Below are 20,746 nucleotides of genomic sequence, written 5' to 3' on the forward strand. Positions count from 1 at the left end.
ACAACAATTGGTTGCGTTAGTAAAAGAAAATTCTAAGGGGGATTGATCTCGATTTACCACTGGACCACATGAAGCTTGACCATATTGGCTTCAAGATAAATAAGTGGTATCATGATAGAATTCATTTATTAAGAAAGCAACATGGAAGCCACACTTGATTTCACAAATTTAATGAAGGGGGAGTTAGTGTCATGCAAATACCTAGAGAATCATATTTAATGAGATGGTACTAAGGATAACTAGCAGCATGAATTTCAGGTTTTTTGACTTAACATGTTAGCAATGCTTAACGATACAAAGAAAATTTTAAGGCACCATTAATTATATTATTAATCGTCTAGAGAATGACTAAGAAAGTTTTGACACATTTATTCTTGAATCCTAGATGCATAAGGCATGTGCGTAAAGTATTCCAAGCAGAAAGAATTGAACTGTCGTTCTATGAGATTCTGAAGCATGGAGATCCAAAATGATAGAATTATGAAATCTATAATGGAAATTTGAAAGAAAAAGATTCGAGAAAGAGGTTTACCACTTAGGAGCTCTTGGTAATCGATGATTTTTTATGAGCCTGGTGGGACAAGTTTTTGCATGTGGTGCTAAACGAAAATTTGTGTATCTTCTCCTCTACCAAATTTCACGAAATTACGAAGAGGAATGGCTCTCTTGGTCTCAATATGCCTTTTTGTACTTGATCAACAATTTTAATTGGGTTGTTTCTTGAAAAATTCTAAATGCAAACTCCAACCCCAACATTGCAGCATTTAGATGACTCAAGCATTTTACCATATTAAGTTGAAAAGTTTTAGGATATAAATATTTTTCTATTAAATTCTATAGTGAATGCAATACTTGCAATTACAACAAGAAGTAGCTTGAATAGCTTAGTAATTTTGAAATGTCGACATTTTCTTTAAGTTTTGTCTACTGAATGCTTTTTTTGTTCATTTAAACAAGTACAATGGTGATGAACCTAAGTTGTATGAAATATTAGAAATAATAATAAATGACCATAAAGAAACAATTCCATATTGTTAGTTTCCACACTAAAGGTATATAATTTGGAATTCCAATGAAGATCACAAAATAACTTTTAAAATTCTGAGATTGGAGGCTTATGTGATAAAACATTTAAGAAAAATCTTCTGGAAAAATCACATTGACAACTTAGTGTTGAAACATTTCAAACCTCTACTGAGGTTCATCATTAGGAAAAAAATGGAGAGAAAGATCCAAGAGATCAAATATTTATAGTAGAGATGCAATGGTGAAAAAAATTAATAGTCACTAAGTTAAATATTATAAAATAAAAAATGGAACGTTCTAAGATTCTAGAATTAATTAAAATAAACATTTTTTATTTAATGAAATAATAATCTAATTTTTTACTATTCCTAATCTTATTTATTAAATTTTTTCTATTTTTAATTATCTAATATTAACGACTATTATTATTTAATAAAAATAATACCTATTCATAACTCAAATTTTAATATAATAACAAAATTCAACAATAATCAAAATTAACTAATAAATAAAAGATATGACAGATGAAGTATATATATATATATATATATATATATTAAAATCAAACTAGATACTAACATGGAGAACACGGAAAAATCAAATTACTAGAAAAGGAATAACCAGGACAAGAGAAGGAGAAAAAACATAAGGGGATTAGGAACAAAGGGAAGGCACCAAAGAACTATTAATATTCCATCCCTCATCCCTATTAAGAGTATTAATTCTCTTCTAAATTTTGATGGCTTCCCTTAATTTACGGTGATGGAAATGATCAACCCTAGCGAGGACCTTGGAATTCTCTAAACAGATATGGTGTTTAGCCTTTTGAGCATGTTCCACTAAAGCAGTAGAGTGAGCATTACAATATCCAACGTGCCCTTGAATCCCCTGATATACGAAATGACCCTTCTATCCAATGTAGGGGATTCCACATGAACATGGAATGAACTAAACACCCTTCATGTTTTTAGGACCCACAAGGTCTTTGACCGATCTTAAAGATCCACAAATGGTTTTTATGGGTCTAAATGTGGAAACGACCTTATGCCTACTAGGAATCCTAGAAATATTGTCCATAATCCTTTGGATAAAGGTAAGTTGGACACTAGAGGTCACTTCAACCAACGTCAACCCTAAGTTTTCAATGTGATTTTTATGAAAAAAATTTCTCGAATAATTTGAAATTGTTATGAAAAAATAATTTAAATCACTATGGATCTTATATGTTGTAAGAAGCAATGTCATAATTTATAAAGAAGAAGATGAAAAATGTGAAAATAAGTTTCGAGTACATATGGTGCTTGATTTATTTCTTTTGCAAGTTTCTTTTTGTAGGCAGGAAAATCACTAGCAATGTGAACAATCAAGGTCTTTTTCCTCTATTGACAAGTCAAACAATATAAAAATTGCAAATGAAACTAGAGAACTAAAAAGAGATAATGATATGTTATTAGCTATTACCACAACTAAACCATATAGCTTGAGATCACACATGGAATTAATTATTTAATAAGATAAGGATAGAATATTTTGCATAGAAAAATTCTCTTTATCTAAAAGGTGACAATTGTGTATTAAGTGAAACTAGTTGTCGTGTCCTAGGGACACAATTGTACAGTATACCTAATAACATTTTTCTTCTAAGAAAGCGACCTACATTCTGGAAGTATTCACGAAGACACTTCAATTGGATACTCTCGGTCCAGGTGTTACACTAAGTACATAGTGCACCTATCATGATGCATATATGAACTGAATATATTAAGCAAAGAGAACAATTCTTTATACAAAGAATTCATTGGGTTTTTGCCATTTTCCATAGTGGAACTTATTTTTCAAAGATATTCTGCTTTCCATTATTTAAAATTAATATTTTTTCTTTCTAACAGAAACTCACAATTTTTAAAGCTCGAGTGAGGTGAATCTCTTATGACATGTGATTATGGGGATTGTTATGTCTACCTATACATCATGTACTGTGCCATGAACCTTATTTTTTTTGTGCTAAATTTTCACATATCTAAGGCACGATGGCATTCTAACCAATAAATCAAAATTTCAAACCTTAAGCAAAGAATGGGAGTGAGCTTGAGTCCTGTTATGTGCACATAATAATGGTCTCCTAGTCTAGGTTCAAACTCCCAGAGTATAATATAACACAGAAAAAGTTGCCTTCAGGCCAATATAGTAGGAATGAATTATGTGCTTGACTGGAGCTTGCACATCATCACTTCAAAGTACTTGAGTGGAATACCATGATAAGCAAGAGAGAATCAAGATTGAAACTATGTATTGTTGTTACAGTAAGCCCTCAATTACTTACCACAACGGACTTATACATATTACAATTGTGATTCTACTAAGAGGGAGCAAGGTGGCACAGATTAAATTTCCTAGATTTAGATACTCAATTTAGATGCTTATGATTAATGAAATTTGTTGAATAACTTCATCACTGGAAGCACAGTTGTTGGATCCTGTTGCAGTAACAGGTGAACTATTGCATTTATGCTAAATTTCTTTGTAACTGTTTTCACAAAATCAGGAGAAAACATTTATTTATACAGTGATCTCATCATTGCTTTGCCTTTTCTTATAATAAGACTTTCTGTTCAATAAATACTATATTTCGTATTATTCAAAATCAACATTGATTGTTCTCCTAATATTGACATTTCATTTCTTGGGATTATCAAGGTCATTTGTACTTATAACAAGTTCTAGAGGGCTTGGAACATTAAAGTCTTCTACCCCCACTACAACATTGATAGGTGCAATCTTATCTAGACCTTGGGTACAGTTTTTTTTCTTAACAGAAACTCCACATATTTTAAGCTCGAGAGGGATCAATCTCTTGGGACATGTCATCCTGGATAATCTTAGGTATAGTCATGCAGAATGCACTCTGAATTGAACCTTGTTCTATTCTGATAAATTTTGATAGTTCCAAGGGTGGATCACATTCTAATCAATAAATCAAAATTCCATGTTTTAAGGAGAAAATTGCAGTAGGCTTGTTCCATATAACGTGCACATGGTCATGGCCTCTGAAGGCCATAGATTAAAAGTCATTGAATATGATGTCACACATAAAAAAGAATTTTTCCTCCTAATATAATACGAAGTAACTTTTCACATTTGTTAGTTATTTCAGGGGATTTTATATATGACAATTGTTGTGATACTAAGAGAAACCAAGATTACAGTGGTCAAATTTTCTATATCTACATATCCAATTTAGATTGCTAAGATTAAGGCAAGATATTGAATAACTTGAGCAGTAGTAGGACAACTATTGCACCTTATGGAGGTTGGTCACTTGTTTCGTTTATTCTCACCTTCCTTTCAACTATTTTCATAAAACCAACGGAAAACATTATGTATATATAATTCTCAGTACTGGTTTTTCTTTGGCCATAAGAGGACTTGTTGTACAATACATGCTCTATTTCCATTATTCAAAATTTACATTGGCTATTTTTTAATATTGCCATCCCATTTATTTTGGAATAAACAAGAGAATCTATAGCCACAACAAGTTCTAGAGGGCATATGACATTAAAGTCTTATGTGCCTAGTACAAGTTTCCTAGGTGCACTGTTATCTAGTTTTTCAATATGTACAAGAAGGTCTATAGTGCCTATACCAAGGTATACATTGTGATCATCAAAGTCATTGTGTAGACCATTCACAAATACAAAATGACCTTGTACTCTAAGCTTGATGTAGAGAAATTATTTCCCTAATGTCCTCTCTTTTTCTATTATCAAAACATCCTCCATGTCCTATAGAAACTTACGAGGCCCTTGATAAAATTCATTGTCACCAAAAATGAAATTATCCAAGTTTGAATGGGTACGTGGGTAATGAATAATATATTATCTACATTCTTTTGTAGCAATAGTCATCCTTCTTTCAAAATATGTAAAAAGTGAAAACATTGGTTTACACAACTCTAATTTCATTGATGTAGCATTCTACATTTTTTTTCAAAAGAGTTTGTCTTAGATGATGGCAGCACATTTTGGCTGTCTCTCAATTTTTCGTCGAATTGCTAACAAGGGTTTCTTTTAGCAATGGACAAGCTCCCATGCCTAATGAGTTTATTCTTCACTTTGATTTTAGTTTATAGATTATAAATACATTCTTCCTGTGAAGTACCTTTTTACTTGATGACCTTTCTCTATCCATACAAATTCTAGTACTTTCACTTTTGAATTTCAACCATTTATACAATGTATCTTCAAGAAAATGAAACCTATGAAAATATACTTGTATCAACTCTAGCTTCAAAAATTAATTCTCAGTACCTCGAAATACTAAAACCAATGTTATCTTGCATTCCAATTAGTAACATAGTGTCTTAGTCCATGTACATCAATGTTTCCTTCTGGATGACTAGTATAAAAATGGAAAATCCTGCACAAATCATCAATTGTATATCCTCTACATTCTTTTGTAGCAATAGCCCTCCTTATTTCAAAACATGTACAAAGTGAAAACATTGGCTTAGACAACTAATTTTAGCATGGACATTTTGTTCGAGAACAAGTTTCATTGGTTTCTTTGGCCTCACTCTTGCTACTGAAAGGTAAGTGGCATTGCACATGTTAGACAATTAGGCCAGCGATCATGCACAATGAGCTAGGTCCTTTCTCAACACAATGAACATTATTCTAAAATATTTCTATGTGACAATTTATCTATTGATCATAAAAATGACTTTTGAGTGAGATTTAACACAAGCATGTGACAAATGTACTTTTATCCAAGAGAATTTTTAATCAACGAGAACTTGTACTATTACACTATTATTTCTAATTAAAAAAAAAAAAATCATATGCTTCTATTTCTCATTAGGAAGTGGTATGCATTTTTTTTCATTTTTATTGGATGCTTGTTGTTGTAGTTTTTTCAAATTTTCTCTTTGGTTCATCAATTGTATCTCATAGATAGTGAAGATATTAAGGTTGTGCTAGATCCTTGCACATCATTACAACCTAATGTTTATACTTCAATGATTGTGATTCTTTCTCTTTTCCAAACAATACAATTTTTCAGTCTCTATTTTCCAAAAGAAAATCAACTCTTATTTGACTGAAACAACCTCAAGAACCGAACAATCCTTAAGCATATGCTTTGAAACAAAATTAATTCAAACTATAACAACTTGGAAAATAATGCAAAGGTATCTACATGCATGAAAAGAACACAAGCATTGAATTTTTTACGATGGGGAGCGGAGCGGAGCGGCGACGGGAGACGAAGTGTGCTAGGGTTTGCAGCACAGGACACCACTGACAAAGGCTGCAGATTACAGTCAGACAAGGGCGTGAATCCTCATCTCTGCGGGCTCAGTGCTCTGTGGCCTGCAGTCACGGGGTTTTCAGGAATTCTTCGATAAAAACGGGATTCTAAACCCCAGAACACGTCCTGCGAGGAATGGGGGAGCCAAGGGGGGGGGGGGAGACCCCCTCCTTCAAGAACGTGGTAATGGGTGAGACTAGTAAAGGAGGGGGAGAACAGCAAACGGAGAAGGAAGGTTATGTCCCAGTAATGGGGACTCTGTGGCAAAGAAGAATGAGAGGTAAATGTCTGCCACGGGCTCAAAAACAACCAAGGTATGTGGTTCCCCATAACAAATTGGAAGAGTATAATAGTTATATGAAAGACCATGCCATCATTTGCCGCTTTGTTGGGTATTGGCCGTCTGAGAGGGAGCTCCACAGATGGATTGATCAACGATGGAGACCAAAGGGACAGATAGATCTCAAACTCGGAGCCCAGGGTTTTTTTACGGCAATTTTCTCCAACTTAGAAGATAAAGATCGGATATTTGAGGAGGGCCCTTATTTCCTGAATAATGCTGGCCTATTCATGAAGTACTGGGAAGAGCGCTACAATCCCGAACGGGAAACAATGCTTGCGGCACCCGTCTGGGTCAGATTGTTCGGGCTTCCGGACGAGTTTTGGGACCCTGAAACTCTGGAGGGAATAGGCAATACGATTGGGAGCTTCGTCAAAATTGCTGAGGCCACGAAACGAGGTAAGTACAACGCTTATGCGAGAATCTGCGTTTATATAAATTTAGCAGAACCTCTCCCTGAAACTGTAGAAGTAGAGTACCATGATGAAATTTGGAAACAACCAGTCGATTACGAACATATTCCCTTCCGTTGTCGTACCTGCCACGAATATGGCCATTTATTCAGACAATGCCCATTGAATAAAGAAGAAGAATCCAAGAAAAGTCAGGAGGATCAACAAAAAAAGGCTGGAAAAGGTTTTCAACAGGTAGTAAGGAAGAAACGACAGAACAGAGGTATATCAAGGACTCAAACGCAGGAAAAACCGAGAAAAGCAAACAATCAAAACAAATTTCAAATCCTCCAGAGTGAAGATGAAGACTTCGAAGTAAACCTAGAAGATGATGAGGACCCTGAGAATACCCCTATGGAAATAGCGGGAGAAGAGAAAGGAAAGGGTAGTGAGCCAAAATCGAACAAAGAAAACAGGGGAAAAAAATCTGAGGAGGTAACAACAGAACCAGAACAGGAATCTAAGATGGAAGTGGAAATCCCGTCAGAGAATGAAGCAGAAGAGGAGAAAATTATGAGAAGTTTGTTACAAGAATGGAAACACCTGGACAGCAGGTTTATACCTGAAAAACAAAAAGAACTATATAAGGAAGTCTTCAAGAAATACAAAGAGAAAAAAGGAGAGCCCCCGGACTACCTCAGCATGTCAGAAAGTGAACAGGGGAATGAGGATAAAGAAATGATCACCTATGGCAAAAATAGCAGGAAAAGAGGCCGAAAACCAATGAGAGAAACCATCCAGACAGTGGGGGAAATATTGATAAACTCAGGAAAAGTGATACCTCTGTCGGAGGTATTCTTCCCCTCTTACAAAAAGTTTTAAATGATAGTGCTCAGTTGGAATATTAGGGGTTTGCATAGTAAAGGCAAACAGAGGTATCTTAAGGACAAGTTGAAAAAAGAAAAACCTAGTGTGATGATAATACAGGAGACAAAGATGTCGAACCAACAGATTGAAGAAATAATAGAAAAAGGGAGGTTACAGTATCAAGTAATGGGACAAGATGCAATCGGTTCTGCGGGAGGCATCGCAGTCCTGTGGAACCCAAATGAAATCATCATAGAGAACTGGTCAAGTATGAGTGGCATCCTCACTGGACTTGGCAGAATAGTAGGAACCAGTCATCAGGTGGTTATCTCAGGAGTCTATGGCCCCCCGACCCCTGGGAAAAAAGAACAGTTCATAAACAACTTTAAATTGATCCGCAGACTTTACCCTGTAGCTGCTTGGATCATTGGGGGAGACTTCAATTTGATCAGATCTCTGGAAGAGAAGAAAGGGGGGACGAGGAAGAGGGATCACTTCATGGACGACTTCAATGCCATGATAGCTGATCTCAGGCTTATCGACGTTCAGACTATCAACGGGGTCCATACGTGGAACAACAGAAGGGGAGGAAAGAATCAAATTGCTTCCCGATTAGATAGATTTCTAATCTCTGAAGACATTATGAACAAAGATATTTTTGTTGAGGCCAAAATTATTCCAACCCTGGGATCTGACCATTGGCCGATCAGATTAGAGATGGATATCAAGAGGATTCAGGGGAAAAGACCTTTCAGATTCGAATCCTTTTGGCTAAGGGATCCCAATTTCATCAAGAAAATGGAGGAATGGTGGAACCAATGCACCAGTAAAGGTAGATGTAAAATGCATACCTTCCAGCTTAAACTGAAAGAATTGAAAAACAGAATAAAAAAATGGAACAAGGACGAATTTGGCAACATATTCGAGGATAAACAAAATCTGGAAAAGGAAATGGCTGAGCTACAGCAGCAGATAATCTTGGAAGGTAGAACGGAGGTCAGCAGCAACAGGGAAGGAGTCATCCTCGGAAGATTGGAAGAAAGACGAAAACAAGAGGAGATCCTCTGGCGCCAGAAATCTAGGATAAAATGGTTAAGAGAGGGAGAAAAAAATACAAAATTCTTCCATCAGTCAATGATCAAACACAGGCAAGGAAACAGAATCCTTTCGATTAAGGATAGGAATGCGAGAAGGGTGGTGGAGCAAAAGGAAATAGAGCAGGTTCTTGTGGATTACCACAAGGAGATGCTATCAGAACCTCAAGTGGACAGATCGGGGGCCATTCAAGAGATCTGTTCTGCCATCCCTAGTCTGGTCACTGAGGACCAAAACAAAGCCCTCATGAGGGCCGTGACCTTAGAAGAACTGGAAGATGTTGTGAAGACTATGAAAAAAGGGACTGCACCTGGACCGGATGGTTTCACAGTCGACTTCTACCAGGCATGCTGGCACTTCCTGGGGAACGAGATTTTGGCTGTAGTGGAAGAATCAAGAATAAACCAGAAGGTGTGGCGGGCTTTTAACTCAACCTTCTTTTCCCTCATTCCTAAGGGAGACAACCTAGAAGAGGCAAGTGGATTCAGACCTATAGCTCTCTGTAACGTCATTTATAAAATGATAACTTCGCTCATTGCCAAAAGACTCAAACCTCTCTTGGACAATCTTATCTCGGCTGAACAGACTGGTTTTGTGGAAGGACGGCAAATTCTCGATGGGCTGGTGGTAACTCAGGAGGTGATTCACTCCCTAAAGGTTAAAAAACAAAAGGGGATGCTAATCAAATTGGATTTATCCAAAGCTTATGACAGGCTTAATTGGAAGTATTTAGAAACTGTGCTTGAGAGATTCGGGTTCCAGCAAAGATGGATCGCCTGGATTCATAACCTGATCTCCTCCCCCCACTTTTCTATTATGGTTAATGGAAGCCCCTCTGAAACCTTTAATGCCTCCCGTGGCCTCCGTCAGGGCGACCCTTTGTCCCCTTTCCTTTTCATTCTTGCCGCGGAAGGACTTGGCAGATTTATTAAACAAGAAAGAATAGCAAATAGAATCAAAGGGCTGAAACTCTGGGGCAACAATCTCCCCTTAACTCATCAACAATTTGTTGATGACATCATGCTGTATGGGGAACCAACGGTAAGAGAAGTTCGAAACCTTAAAAGAATCCTAGACCTATTCTCTGAGGCTTCTGGGTTAGAAATAAATAAAGACAAGTCCTGTATCTTCATCTTCAACACAATGGAGCAGATCAAGTCTCATCTCATTAGAATTCTTGGTTTCAAGAAAGGAGAATTCCCCTCTAAATATTTAGGTAATATTCTGGATCTCACCTCTAAAAAGGTGAAGAATTGGCAAGGAACCCTTGACAAATTGAACAAAAAGGTCTCAAACTGGGCTTTCAGAGTCCTGAATATTGCTGGCAGAGTAGTTCTTGCCAAGTCGGTTCTCCAGGCGATCCCTATATACCCTTTAGCGTGCATGGCTGCACCTGCGGGGGTTTGTGCCAAAATTAGGGAAATAATAAGAAGATTTATATGGAGTGGATCTGATCAGAAGAATAAATGGGCTTTGGTCTCGTGGAAGCAGCTGACAGAGAGAAAAGATAAAGGAGGTTTAGGTCTAAGGGACCCGGAAATTCTTAACAAGGTGTTAGGAGCTAAACTGTGGTGGAGGTGGCTTAATGGTGGAAATGACTTATGGAAAAACATATGGAGGATCAAATATAGAACGCCAAACTCTACAGCCGACATTCTAAGACAGCAGGAATTCCCCAAAGGCTCCTCTATTTGGGATCTTGCCTCCCAAAACAGAGATCTAATTAACAACCATACCTTCTGGGAGATTAGAGGAGGCAGGGAAGCTAACTTCTGGGAGGATAGGTGGCAACAGCGTGAGAGATTAACGAATAACCAGGACCTCCTGCAGATACGGGGTAGAATTGAAAGAAACAGACTCAGTGTTAAGGATTACTGGAAAATAAATGAAATGTCGGAGGGATGGAGAATCTGGGAAGACCCGGCTCGTTGGGACCCAGATCTGTCCCCTGAACTCCAGGAACACTATAAAAAAGAGATGGGATCAAGGAAAATCCGAGAACGCCATGGGAACGATATCCTTCGATGGGGATACAATATGAAAGGGATATTCACAACAAAGGAGGCCTACTTCTTAAAAGAAGCTCAGAACAGGGATGACAGGAATGTAGAGTGGAAAACTATTTGGGAGAGTAATTGGTGGCCCAAAGTTTCCATCTTTGTTTGGCTATCCTCTAAAAATAAAATTCTGACCTGGGACCGAATTCAGAAGAAAGGTTTCATCGGCCCTTCCCGTTGCTATCTTTGCAACAAGGATTATGAGACCAGAGACCATTTGCTGATGAATTGTTCGTATACAGAGCAACTCTGGAAGATGACCAGACGGCTATTCAACAAATCGGGTCTTCAGATCAGAGATTTCACCGATCTGGTCTTCCAGTGGAATAAGGAAGCCTTTCAAAGCAGGGTTGTCCAGAGGGCTTGGAACCTTATGTCCCCCTTCATTCTATGGATGATCTGGAAGGAACGAAACCGGAGGGTGTTCCAAAACGCTGGTAGAAATCCAGAAATTATCTGGGATCAGGTAATTGAAAGTATGCGTGAGACTATCCTGATTGAAAAATGGGAAAATGATGATTGGCAAACAAATTCGGAAGAACAGGAAGTTTTGAACAGGTTAAATCTTAAACTTGAAATGGTTCACTTCAAGCATCCGACCTACCAGGACATGCGAACTCAAAGTCCAGATAAATTCAGATATCCGCGCGACCCGTTTATCAAACTCAACTTTGACGGGGCCTCGAAGGGAAACCCGGGCGAAGCAGGCTTCGGGGGAATCTTCAGAGACAGCAATCACCAGGTTAGATGGATTTACGCTGAATGGGGAGGGCAGATGACCAATAATGAGGCTGAGTTCTGGGCCCTGCATCAGGGTCTGTGTATTGCCATTAGAAACGGCTATAACAACTTGGAAATCTCCGGGGATTCGAAGATTGCTGTTGATATGTTGAGGAAGCTCAGTAATGGGCAGGCATGGGAGAAAATGGCCAAAAGCTGGCGCACAGCGGGCATTATTCAAGAAATAGCGGGCCTTATCAAACGTATTGATTATAGAATCATTAACCATGTCCGGCGTAAAGGAAATCAGCCTGCCGACTGGCTTGCCAATTGGGGCTGTCGAGGACGTGGCACCACCTTGGACAGCCAATGGAGAGCGGTGGAAGGTAAGCAGGAATGGGAAGAGCTGGCAAATATAATCAAATCCGATCATGACCATGCAACAAATGCCAATGAATGAATCAACGGGTTGGTCCGATTCAGGCAAGTGGAGGCCGCACGCCTCGGGAGGAATTCAGCAGAGACATGCAAAAAGCATCATGGAAGATGGTAGGTTGGAAGATCGTGTCCTTGACGACAGTACAGTGACGGCAGTCGAAGTGTATGGGCGTCAGTACACTCCAGGTAATGTAATTAATGGCTGTTCGATAAGGGGTGAAGATTGCGGTCCGCCAGCCCTCACAGCAGAAGAAATTAACAACGATATGATGACTAAGAGTAATGGCCCTCAGGCGCGTTTTGCAAGGCAGAGGATTACCGGATCAAACGGTTTTTCGGCGGAAAATAGTCGCGTTTATTCCCTATGTTGGCCGAAGGATAATACTTTCTGCATATTCATAAATTGGGTCAGGGTGGAGGCTGCAATCAAGCAGCACCAGCGTGCAGAGTCCAGTCAAAGGCATCAGAGAACCAGTCCGTCGGTTATCATGGAAACTAGACAGAAGCTCAGACAGGGGGAAGAGAATCAGAAGGTAGGGGAGGTCAGCAGACGCCGTAAAGGCAAAACCATTATGCAGCAGGACCCTCCTGTTACTGTTCTGGATATTGAGGATGATTCGGATGATGACCCGGTGCCAGTTGTTGGTAGCAATGGCAGATACCACCGACAGAACGCGAAGGAGGAAGGAGAGGAGCAAGAGGAGGTCCGGCGCTACGGTACAAGGAAGCGCAGCCCGCCAACTGATAAGGAATTTGACGGAAATGGTAAACGCACTAAAATCCAGAAGGGTAAAGGAAAGATGGAGGGGGAAACCTCAGGAGGTGGCCAGGGAAGGAAACGGAAACAAAATGAAACTGTTTTACACCGAATTCGCAGGGCTGAAAAGGCTTTTTCTCGTAATGCCAAACCTGCTGTTAGCAATCTCATGAAACACCTGGAAGAAGACTTGATTCAGGAGAATTGGGACGACGAGATGGATGAATGGGAATTCCTCATACCGGACCCGGGGCATACTCGCGGGCGCTTGTCGTTATTCAAGCAGTCGCTCCACATTTACTGGGTTATGAAGGGCCTCTTGGCCAAAGCCTTGGAGCAGATGGCGAAAGAAATGGTCAACCTGGCCAAAGGGGGTCCAGATATCCGCAGGGAACTGGCTTTTCTGCGTGTTGCAATGACCCAACATGATGAGAAGCTGGAGGCTATTCAGCAGCGGCTGAACCGCATTCTCCCAGACCCAGAAGATGGAGCAGCTCAACACCCTGATGGCGGCATCGAATAACAGGAGATATGTTTAACATCTTTCATAATATTTTTGGTTTTAGATTTATACCTGTCAGAGATAGTAGAAGGCATGTAATTCAGAACAGTAGGTTTAGCCATAGTGTTAGTAAGGCTCAGGAATGTTTAGCTTTGCTTGCTCAGACCACCAGACTGAGAGCCTTCTATTTTTGGGCTGCTTTCAAAAACTACCGATGGAACTTGGTCCCGGTTTCCCCATGAGGGCGGGCTATGACTGTTTATGATTTGATGTTATGTTTTTTGATCGAGTAATAGAATGAGAACCACCCAGCTTACAAAAAAAAAAAAAAAAAAAAAAAGAACACAAGCATTATAATATATTTATCAACATTGCCCTCAAAGACAATATCTGAACAAAAAATCTATTGTTATGAGACCCATTTCTTGCATAACCAAAGAACAATGATAATATATAAAATTCGTCTCTCTTTTGAATATTTGTTTTTTATTATGCATATCTATAAAATAGGCTGCCAAGAGATGAAGTGGCCATCCACTGTTGGGCATTCACACATGATTGTCATATCAGGTTAGCGCAATAAAGCAACAAAGGAGCAATGGGCATGAAAAAAATTGTCTCTCAAAACACAAGAAAGTTGCAACAACACAACTCTTGTAAATCTTAGACAACTTAACATGAAAACTCAATCATCATCTTAATGAATCAAGCTCAATACTTAATGACTCAAGCTCCCATGCTTAATGACTCTATATTCACCTTGCATTTTTCTGTCATCTTGCCTTCTCTCAGTATGTCTATGATTGTAATATGTAAAGCTCCTTGCAGCAAGCATGTAGCGCTTATTATAATAGTAAAACTCAATTTATTGTTGCTTTGCCTTTACAAACCATCAACATAGTAAACTCGACTACACGGGAAAAATCCACAGAAGCATTTACGCATCTCACACCTCATGGGGCCTTAGCCCTTAGGCTCTTAAGATACAGAAATTAATAGCCAAGTTTTTTTATAACATAAGAATCACATAATAAATCAAAATATGATTTATAATATCAAATAAAGCACATTGAAAATACTACAATGGGAAGAAACTAAGGTGACAATCTGAAATTTTGAAGTGTCCACATAACATGCTAATCCCAAGTAAAACTAGTGATAGAGTTATTCCCATTGATTCCTTAGTTATACTACTTTCTTTAATAGAGCGTCTATGAGTTAAATACTTATTGTTATTATACTGTGATACTAAGGATATGCAAGCTTATTATCTTGGCTTGAGTAAGATATCTAGAATCACTAGTATACTATATCTTATCATGTTGTTCCAATGAGCTAATAACACTAAATACTATGATTACTAATGTTCCTTTGTTATGGCACTCATACTGTGGAATTGGTTACAATATGGTCAGTACAATCCAATCATGTACACATACATAACTTAGTAATTACAACTAGTATTATTACTCTTGATTCCTGTGATTACTAAGGTAATTAAACCTCCAATGATGCTTACTAAGCTTGATATGCCCATACATATGCTAATCATGTAAGTAAGAAGAAATTCGAGTACTCATATGGTCAGTACAAATAAATAGTGGCATGCCACCAATACATCAATAACACTTTTCACTTCCCTTTGACAACCTTAGACACAGGCTTCAAATACCTTGGTTTTTTACTAAAGGCCAATCTATACCTCCAACTTAATTGGCAATGGATGAATGCCAAAACAGAGAAAAAGTTAAACACTCCATGTAATAGGTGGCTCTCCTAGGGTGCGAACTTGGCCTTGGTTAAGTTTTATCCTTGAGGGCATTTGAGTCCCGTTGAATTTAATTTATTTTGAATGACGACACTCAGATTACTTTCGAACAATATTCCATCAACAAATTTTGTTGATGGGATGATTGTTTACTTATAGAGGACAAACAATCCTATGCCTCTACTCATAGTTACAAAAAAAACACATATGATCAATTTAAAATTATTTTTGAAGTTCTTCATTTTCCGAGGAGGATAAGTCAAGCATTCAGTAATGTGAAGATTAATTTGAAATAGCATCTAAAGGAAGTTCGTTGTAGGGCTTGGAGGAGAAAATATATTTTTGTTGAGAAAAAGGCTTCAGTGAATCGGGACACAAAATAAGATTTTCTAGGTAGTGGCATTTCAGTGCAGGAGTTGTAGAAAAGAAATAGTTTTGTTGAAAAAAAACATGTAATTGAACTATATATATAGGTCCAGAAAGGAAAAGAAAGGCATGAGGAAAAAAAATTAATGACATTGGCACTTGTTGAGTCCCAAACTTGCATCTTCCCTATACACATTTTAGCCTTTTTCCATTTACATGGACCTCCTAAGCTGTCAAATCATTGCATATTAGTTTAAAACGAGCATATAAAATGGTTTCCTAACTATGTCTTGTGACTACTCTTTGATCTAGATTTTTGCTCATTCAGCTGCGGAATCTTGTCACTTTCCGCAGCCAGCTCAACTTTCCGTAGCCTTTTTGTTGAAGTCTATGTTACAGGTGTCTACAGGCGAATCCAGCCACATGGGCAAGTTGCAAATGATGTGGACATGTACCGTGTCCTATTGGTTGAGCCGAATCCCTCAGAGAAGGTCGTGGTCAAAGACAGTCAAGCGGTGGTCAACCAAAGAGTTTTACGGTGGCAGAACTTTATTTTTCACCACGTGAAGACTTGTGTGGTTGTTTCTAAATCTCACGAGAGGTGTTAACACCTGGGGACTACTCCATTAACCGAATCTAACAGCCACCCTCCTTGGATTTAATCTCCACGGCTACCATAATGCTAGATTTCTGGACGTGGTTATTCACATGTCTTTTTATCAGCGCAGATTTTAGGAAAGTAGTTGTGTCATCCTCTGTTATAGATAAAGCATTCTCATACGCATATTAGAGAGCTTTTTGAATGTAATTTTTACTGTTTACAAGCCCACTGTACCGTGACATTATCCTTACATTATGACCACATTTTAATACATGAGAAGACACTGTTTATAAGTTCAATTTGTGGTTGATTGCTAATTGGCCGAGGCTGTGTAGAGGGCCCCTGTACAAACCAAGGTTTTGTAATTACTGTATAGTTTCATGCTTTATTCCTTTACGTTCCTGATGACATAATTGTTTACTTGTATATATTACACTACTTATGGTATTCATGTTGATTGATGTCCATAGTTTTTATGCTTTCTAATGTTGTTAACTGACCAGTGTCTTAATCTCAGGTTCTAATAGGCAGCCCGAGCATTTGCACATAGCTTTATAATGGCTACTAACATGGACTTATCTTGTCCTTCTGTTGATTTACTTTCTTAGTTCTAATTTCAGCACTGTTTATTTCTTTCAATTTTGACATTTACTTTTCTGCAAGATAGATATTCGATTACTCATGTCATTTTCAGTTACCTCCTATAGCGAGAGCGAGTCAAATGGTGAGGGATTGAGGTATGAATGCGTAGTTTGATATTAATTACAAGTTAGTTATTGAATTGCTCATGTCATTTTCAGTTACCTCCTATAGCCAGAGCGAGTCAAATGGTGAGGGATTGGAGTATGAGTGTGTAGTTTAATATTAGTTTCATTTTATGCAAATTAGATATCAAATTTCTTAATTTGTTTATGATTACCTCCTAAAGCCAGAGCGAGTCAAATGGTGAGGGGTCAGAATATGAGTCGATGTAATATGATTTTAGTTTACTTTGCTTGCAGTTTTTGAATTTCTTTGAGTTCAGTTTCTTTTTATACAGCAGGAAGGATACTGGGTTTCATAGTCACTAGCTCACTGTTTGGCTTAATTAGAATATTGGTACATTTTTATTTTCTCTTAGGAATTTATTTCATCATTGCAAGTTTTAAAACCTTTTTGGAAACTTTGAAGTTTGGAAATCATTTTAAAGGCCACCATTGCCTTGAATACTTATATCCATACTTGACTTTTAGAATTGCTATCTCACATTACATAATCAACAAAATATAAACCCAAAAACAAACCAAAAATAAAAAACGACAAAAGGTAAGAAATCGGTTATCTTGCATATATAGTGCACCTCACTTCAGTAGTTTACAACTCCCGGATTGACAATTAATATAGCAATTTAGGACACTCTAAATTGACCAAACAATTTGGCACCGTTGTCGGGGAAGTGAAACTAGGTAGCCAATTTCTTAAAAAAAAACAAGAAAATTTCAAGGAAGGTAAAAATTGATAACTTCTCAAAGTATGCTCTCCTCTTGCACCTAGTGTGACCTGGAGGATCAGAAAAGAGAGTTATTGGTTCAATAATTTCCTGAGTATGCTCTCTTCTTGCACCTAGAATGATCTAAAAGATCAGAGAGAGAATTATTAGCCTGACTTGAAGAAAAATAAAGAATGACATGCATAGAACAAGAGATTCCAAGGGAAGGTTTATAGCTAGGGCCAAGAGTTGAATTTTTATGACTCCATCTACTTCATGGCATAGACAAGATACACCTCCATCATCTCCAAATCACACTCCTAGCCTTAGGATTCCTGGAATTCAAGGGGAAGTTGCTGAATTAGGAGACTCTCCCACACTATCCACCGAATCTGAGTTAGGAAAAGACCCTTTCTTTACTTCTACAGGAAAAAAAATTGTAATCGAGGAAGTAGAATCACCTAAAGAAGAAGAGGGAGAAATTCCTCGTCGTTTGCCATTAGGAGAAGAACCAGAGGACACTGAAATCTCTGAGAAAACTATCATGACAGAGGAAGTAGTAAACAAATTTGGAGGAGGTAGGGGCAGAGGTAGAGGAGGAGGAAACAATGGAGGAGGTAGAGGTAACAAAGGGGGAAATAGGGATGGAGATAACTCATTTGGATTTCCTATAGTTGATGAGGAATCTCGAACAACAATGAAAAACATCTCACCATCTGTCCTCCAAAACTTTTATGGGTTGCGAAGTGAGGATCCTGAAAAATTTCTATTTGAGTTTGAAGTCATGTGCCGAACTTATGATTATATGGAAGACTCTCAAAAACTCAAATTGTTTCCTTCAAAATTGAATGGAGCTACTCTAAAATGGTTCATGGGATTAGTCACTCAATCTATTAGGACTTGGAATGATATGAAACAAACATTTTTGGATAGATACCTGGACTACTGTATGCCCACCAATCATAAGGATGAGGTATTGAAAATGGTGCAAAAAGAAGATGAAAACTTGGAGGATTTACTTGAAAGATTTCAATACAACCTGAAAAGAGAAAAAATGAATAACCTAGATGAGGAAACCTTGAAAGCCCTTCTATTGAAATCCATTAGAGATGAATGGACAGATATTTTGAACATGATGGGAAAATAACATATATCTCGACTTCCACTTCATGATATAGTAGATCTATGTGTCCATCTCTCAAGGGGAAAATCTAAAACTGGAAAAGGGCCTAGAGATCCTTCTCCCATTAGAGAAAACAAATATACAACTGGATCAGTAAGTAGGGCTAAGATTGGCAACATGCTGGATGAGTTCAAAATTGATACTTTATGGAGCCTTAGTGAGCATCTAGACACCCTTAAGATACAGAACAAGCAGAAAGCAGAAGTTGAAGCCTTGGCCATCTTTTTTCCAAAATGTAGGAAGAAACATGCTCTAAGGCAATGCCCCTTGGATGCAAAAGTTGTAGAAACATGTATGATTTGTTCAGAAAGCCATGAGACCAAGGATTGTCCTTCAGTTCCTGGGCTCAAAGCTATCTTTCAAGAAGACCCAGATTCAATGGAGTCTCTCTTCTTTGTTTCAAGGAGACCTTGGCAGGGGCAACAAAATCAAGGGTTTAACAACCCCACGAACTTTCAACCCCCACCAAATTGGAATCCTTGGCAACAACCTTGGTCCCAACCTCAAAATCCATTTCAATCATGGGTACAAGGTATGCAATATCCTTATGGGAGATTTGCTCAATTCTATCAATATCCTCCATCTTTTCAAAATCAACAAGCTCCACAACTTCCAAATCAAAATCCACAACTTTCATTGCCATTTCCACACCAACACCAACCTTCTCAACAAAATCCAAATTCCCAACTCTTGCTTCCATTCCAACAAAAGACAAATCACCTACCTTCCCAGCCATTGGCAAGCCCCAATAATAAAAACCCTCAAAATTCTTACATGGTAGAAGGACAACAATTTCCTACCTATATGATTGTTCCTCTCAATGATGTACAACTCAGATCTGGTAGAGTTTTAGAAAAACCTTCTATAGATGCTCAAAAGCAAAGAATTTCTGAGGAAGCTTCTCTTGAAGCCAATAAAGGTTCTGAAGCATCTCTTCAAAGCCCAAGGACTCAAAAATAAAAAGAAAAAGAGTCAACCCCCACAAATCCTATGGTTGAGCAACCTGCATCTTCATCCACACCTCCTTTTCTTGAAAGATTACAAATTGACAAAGGAGTGGAAAAACTAATCTTGTTGCTTGACTATGATTTTCTAAATGAATTAAAGAATGTATGTATCAAGATTTATTTTCTACAAGCCATTAGAGAGATTCCTATTCTAGCAAAAACAATAAAGGATTTGAGTCTCAAAAGACCGGGAAGGAAACCAAGAGATACAAGAAGAATCCACCTGGTAGGAAAAATTGCAGATATCATGATGGGAAAAATTACCATGCAGAAGTATGTAGATCCCAGTAGTCCAATTGTCAAAACACATATCAATGGGGTAGAAATTCCAAATACTTTGATTGATTTAGGGGCTGCTATCAACATTATGAGTAGACAGACTATGGAATAGATAAAACTTCGTAATCTTCTTTTTACACCTACTCTACTGCAACTTGAAGATCGATCATTTATCAAACCAGATGGTTTATTAGAAAACATTTCGGTCTCCTTAGATTCTTGGGAATATCCAGTAGATTTCATGATTTTAACTCCCAGAGTAATCTAGGAGGGCACCCACTCATCTTAGGAAGACCTTGGCTAGCCATAGCTGATGCTTTTATCAGTTGTAGATCTGGGGATATGTATATTTCTGATGGTAATTCGACAAAGAAATTCAATTTGTATCCTCCAGCACAATCAATTATAGAAGTAGGAGATAATGAATGGGTCGATGATGAGGACATTATACAACCTGTCTTTACCATTTCTGAAATCAGTGAAGATAGTCAAATTCTAAACACATTAGAAAATTTTGAAACATCTTCAGAATATGAGCACACACAATTTCAGTTAGATTCTGACATTGAGTAT

General features: G+C 37.9%; 1 protein-coding gene across 1 annotated transcript; it reads left to right on the plus strand.

Annotated features, from left to right (window-relative positions):
* The first annotated feature begins 8,061 nt into the window (after positions 1-8,061).
* Positions 8,062-13,522, plus strand: LOC149156299 (uncharacterized). Its single transcript, XM_089444714.1, has 2 exons — positions 8,062-12,190; positions 12,288-13,522. Exons 1-2 carry the CDS (start codon positions 8,062-8,064, stop codon positions 13,520-13,522), a joined length of 5,364 nt encoding a protein of 1,787 aa, XP_089300840.1.
* Positions 13,523-20,746: the final 7,224 nt, after the last annotated feature.

Source organism: Pinus tabuliformis, chromosome 9, assembly GCF_031772625.1.
Source record: "Pinus tabuliformis cultivar Carrire ecotype Pingquan chromosome 9, CPIR1, whole genome shotgun sequence".
Lineage (NCBI taxonomy): Eukaryota > Viridiplantae > Streptophyta > Pinopsida > Pinales > Pinaceae > Pinus > Pinus tabuliformis.

What these genes read in the sequence shown, in the direction of transcription:
- LOC149156299 (XM_089444714.1), top strand. Translation starts at nt 8,062, where the DNA reads ATGTCGAACCAACAGATTGAAGAAATAATAGAAAAAGGGAGGTTACAG. An exon ending in CCAATGGAGAGCGGTGGAAG is followed by an intron (nt 12,191 to 12,287) that starts GTAAGCAGGAAT and finishes GGTCCGATTCAG; the next exon opens with GCAAGTGGAGGCCGCACGCC.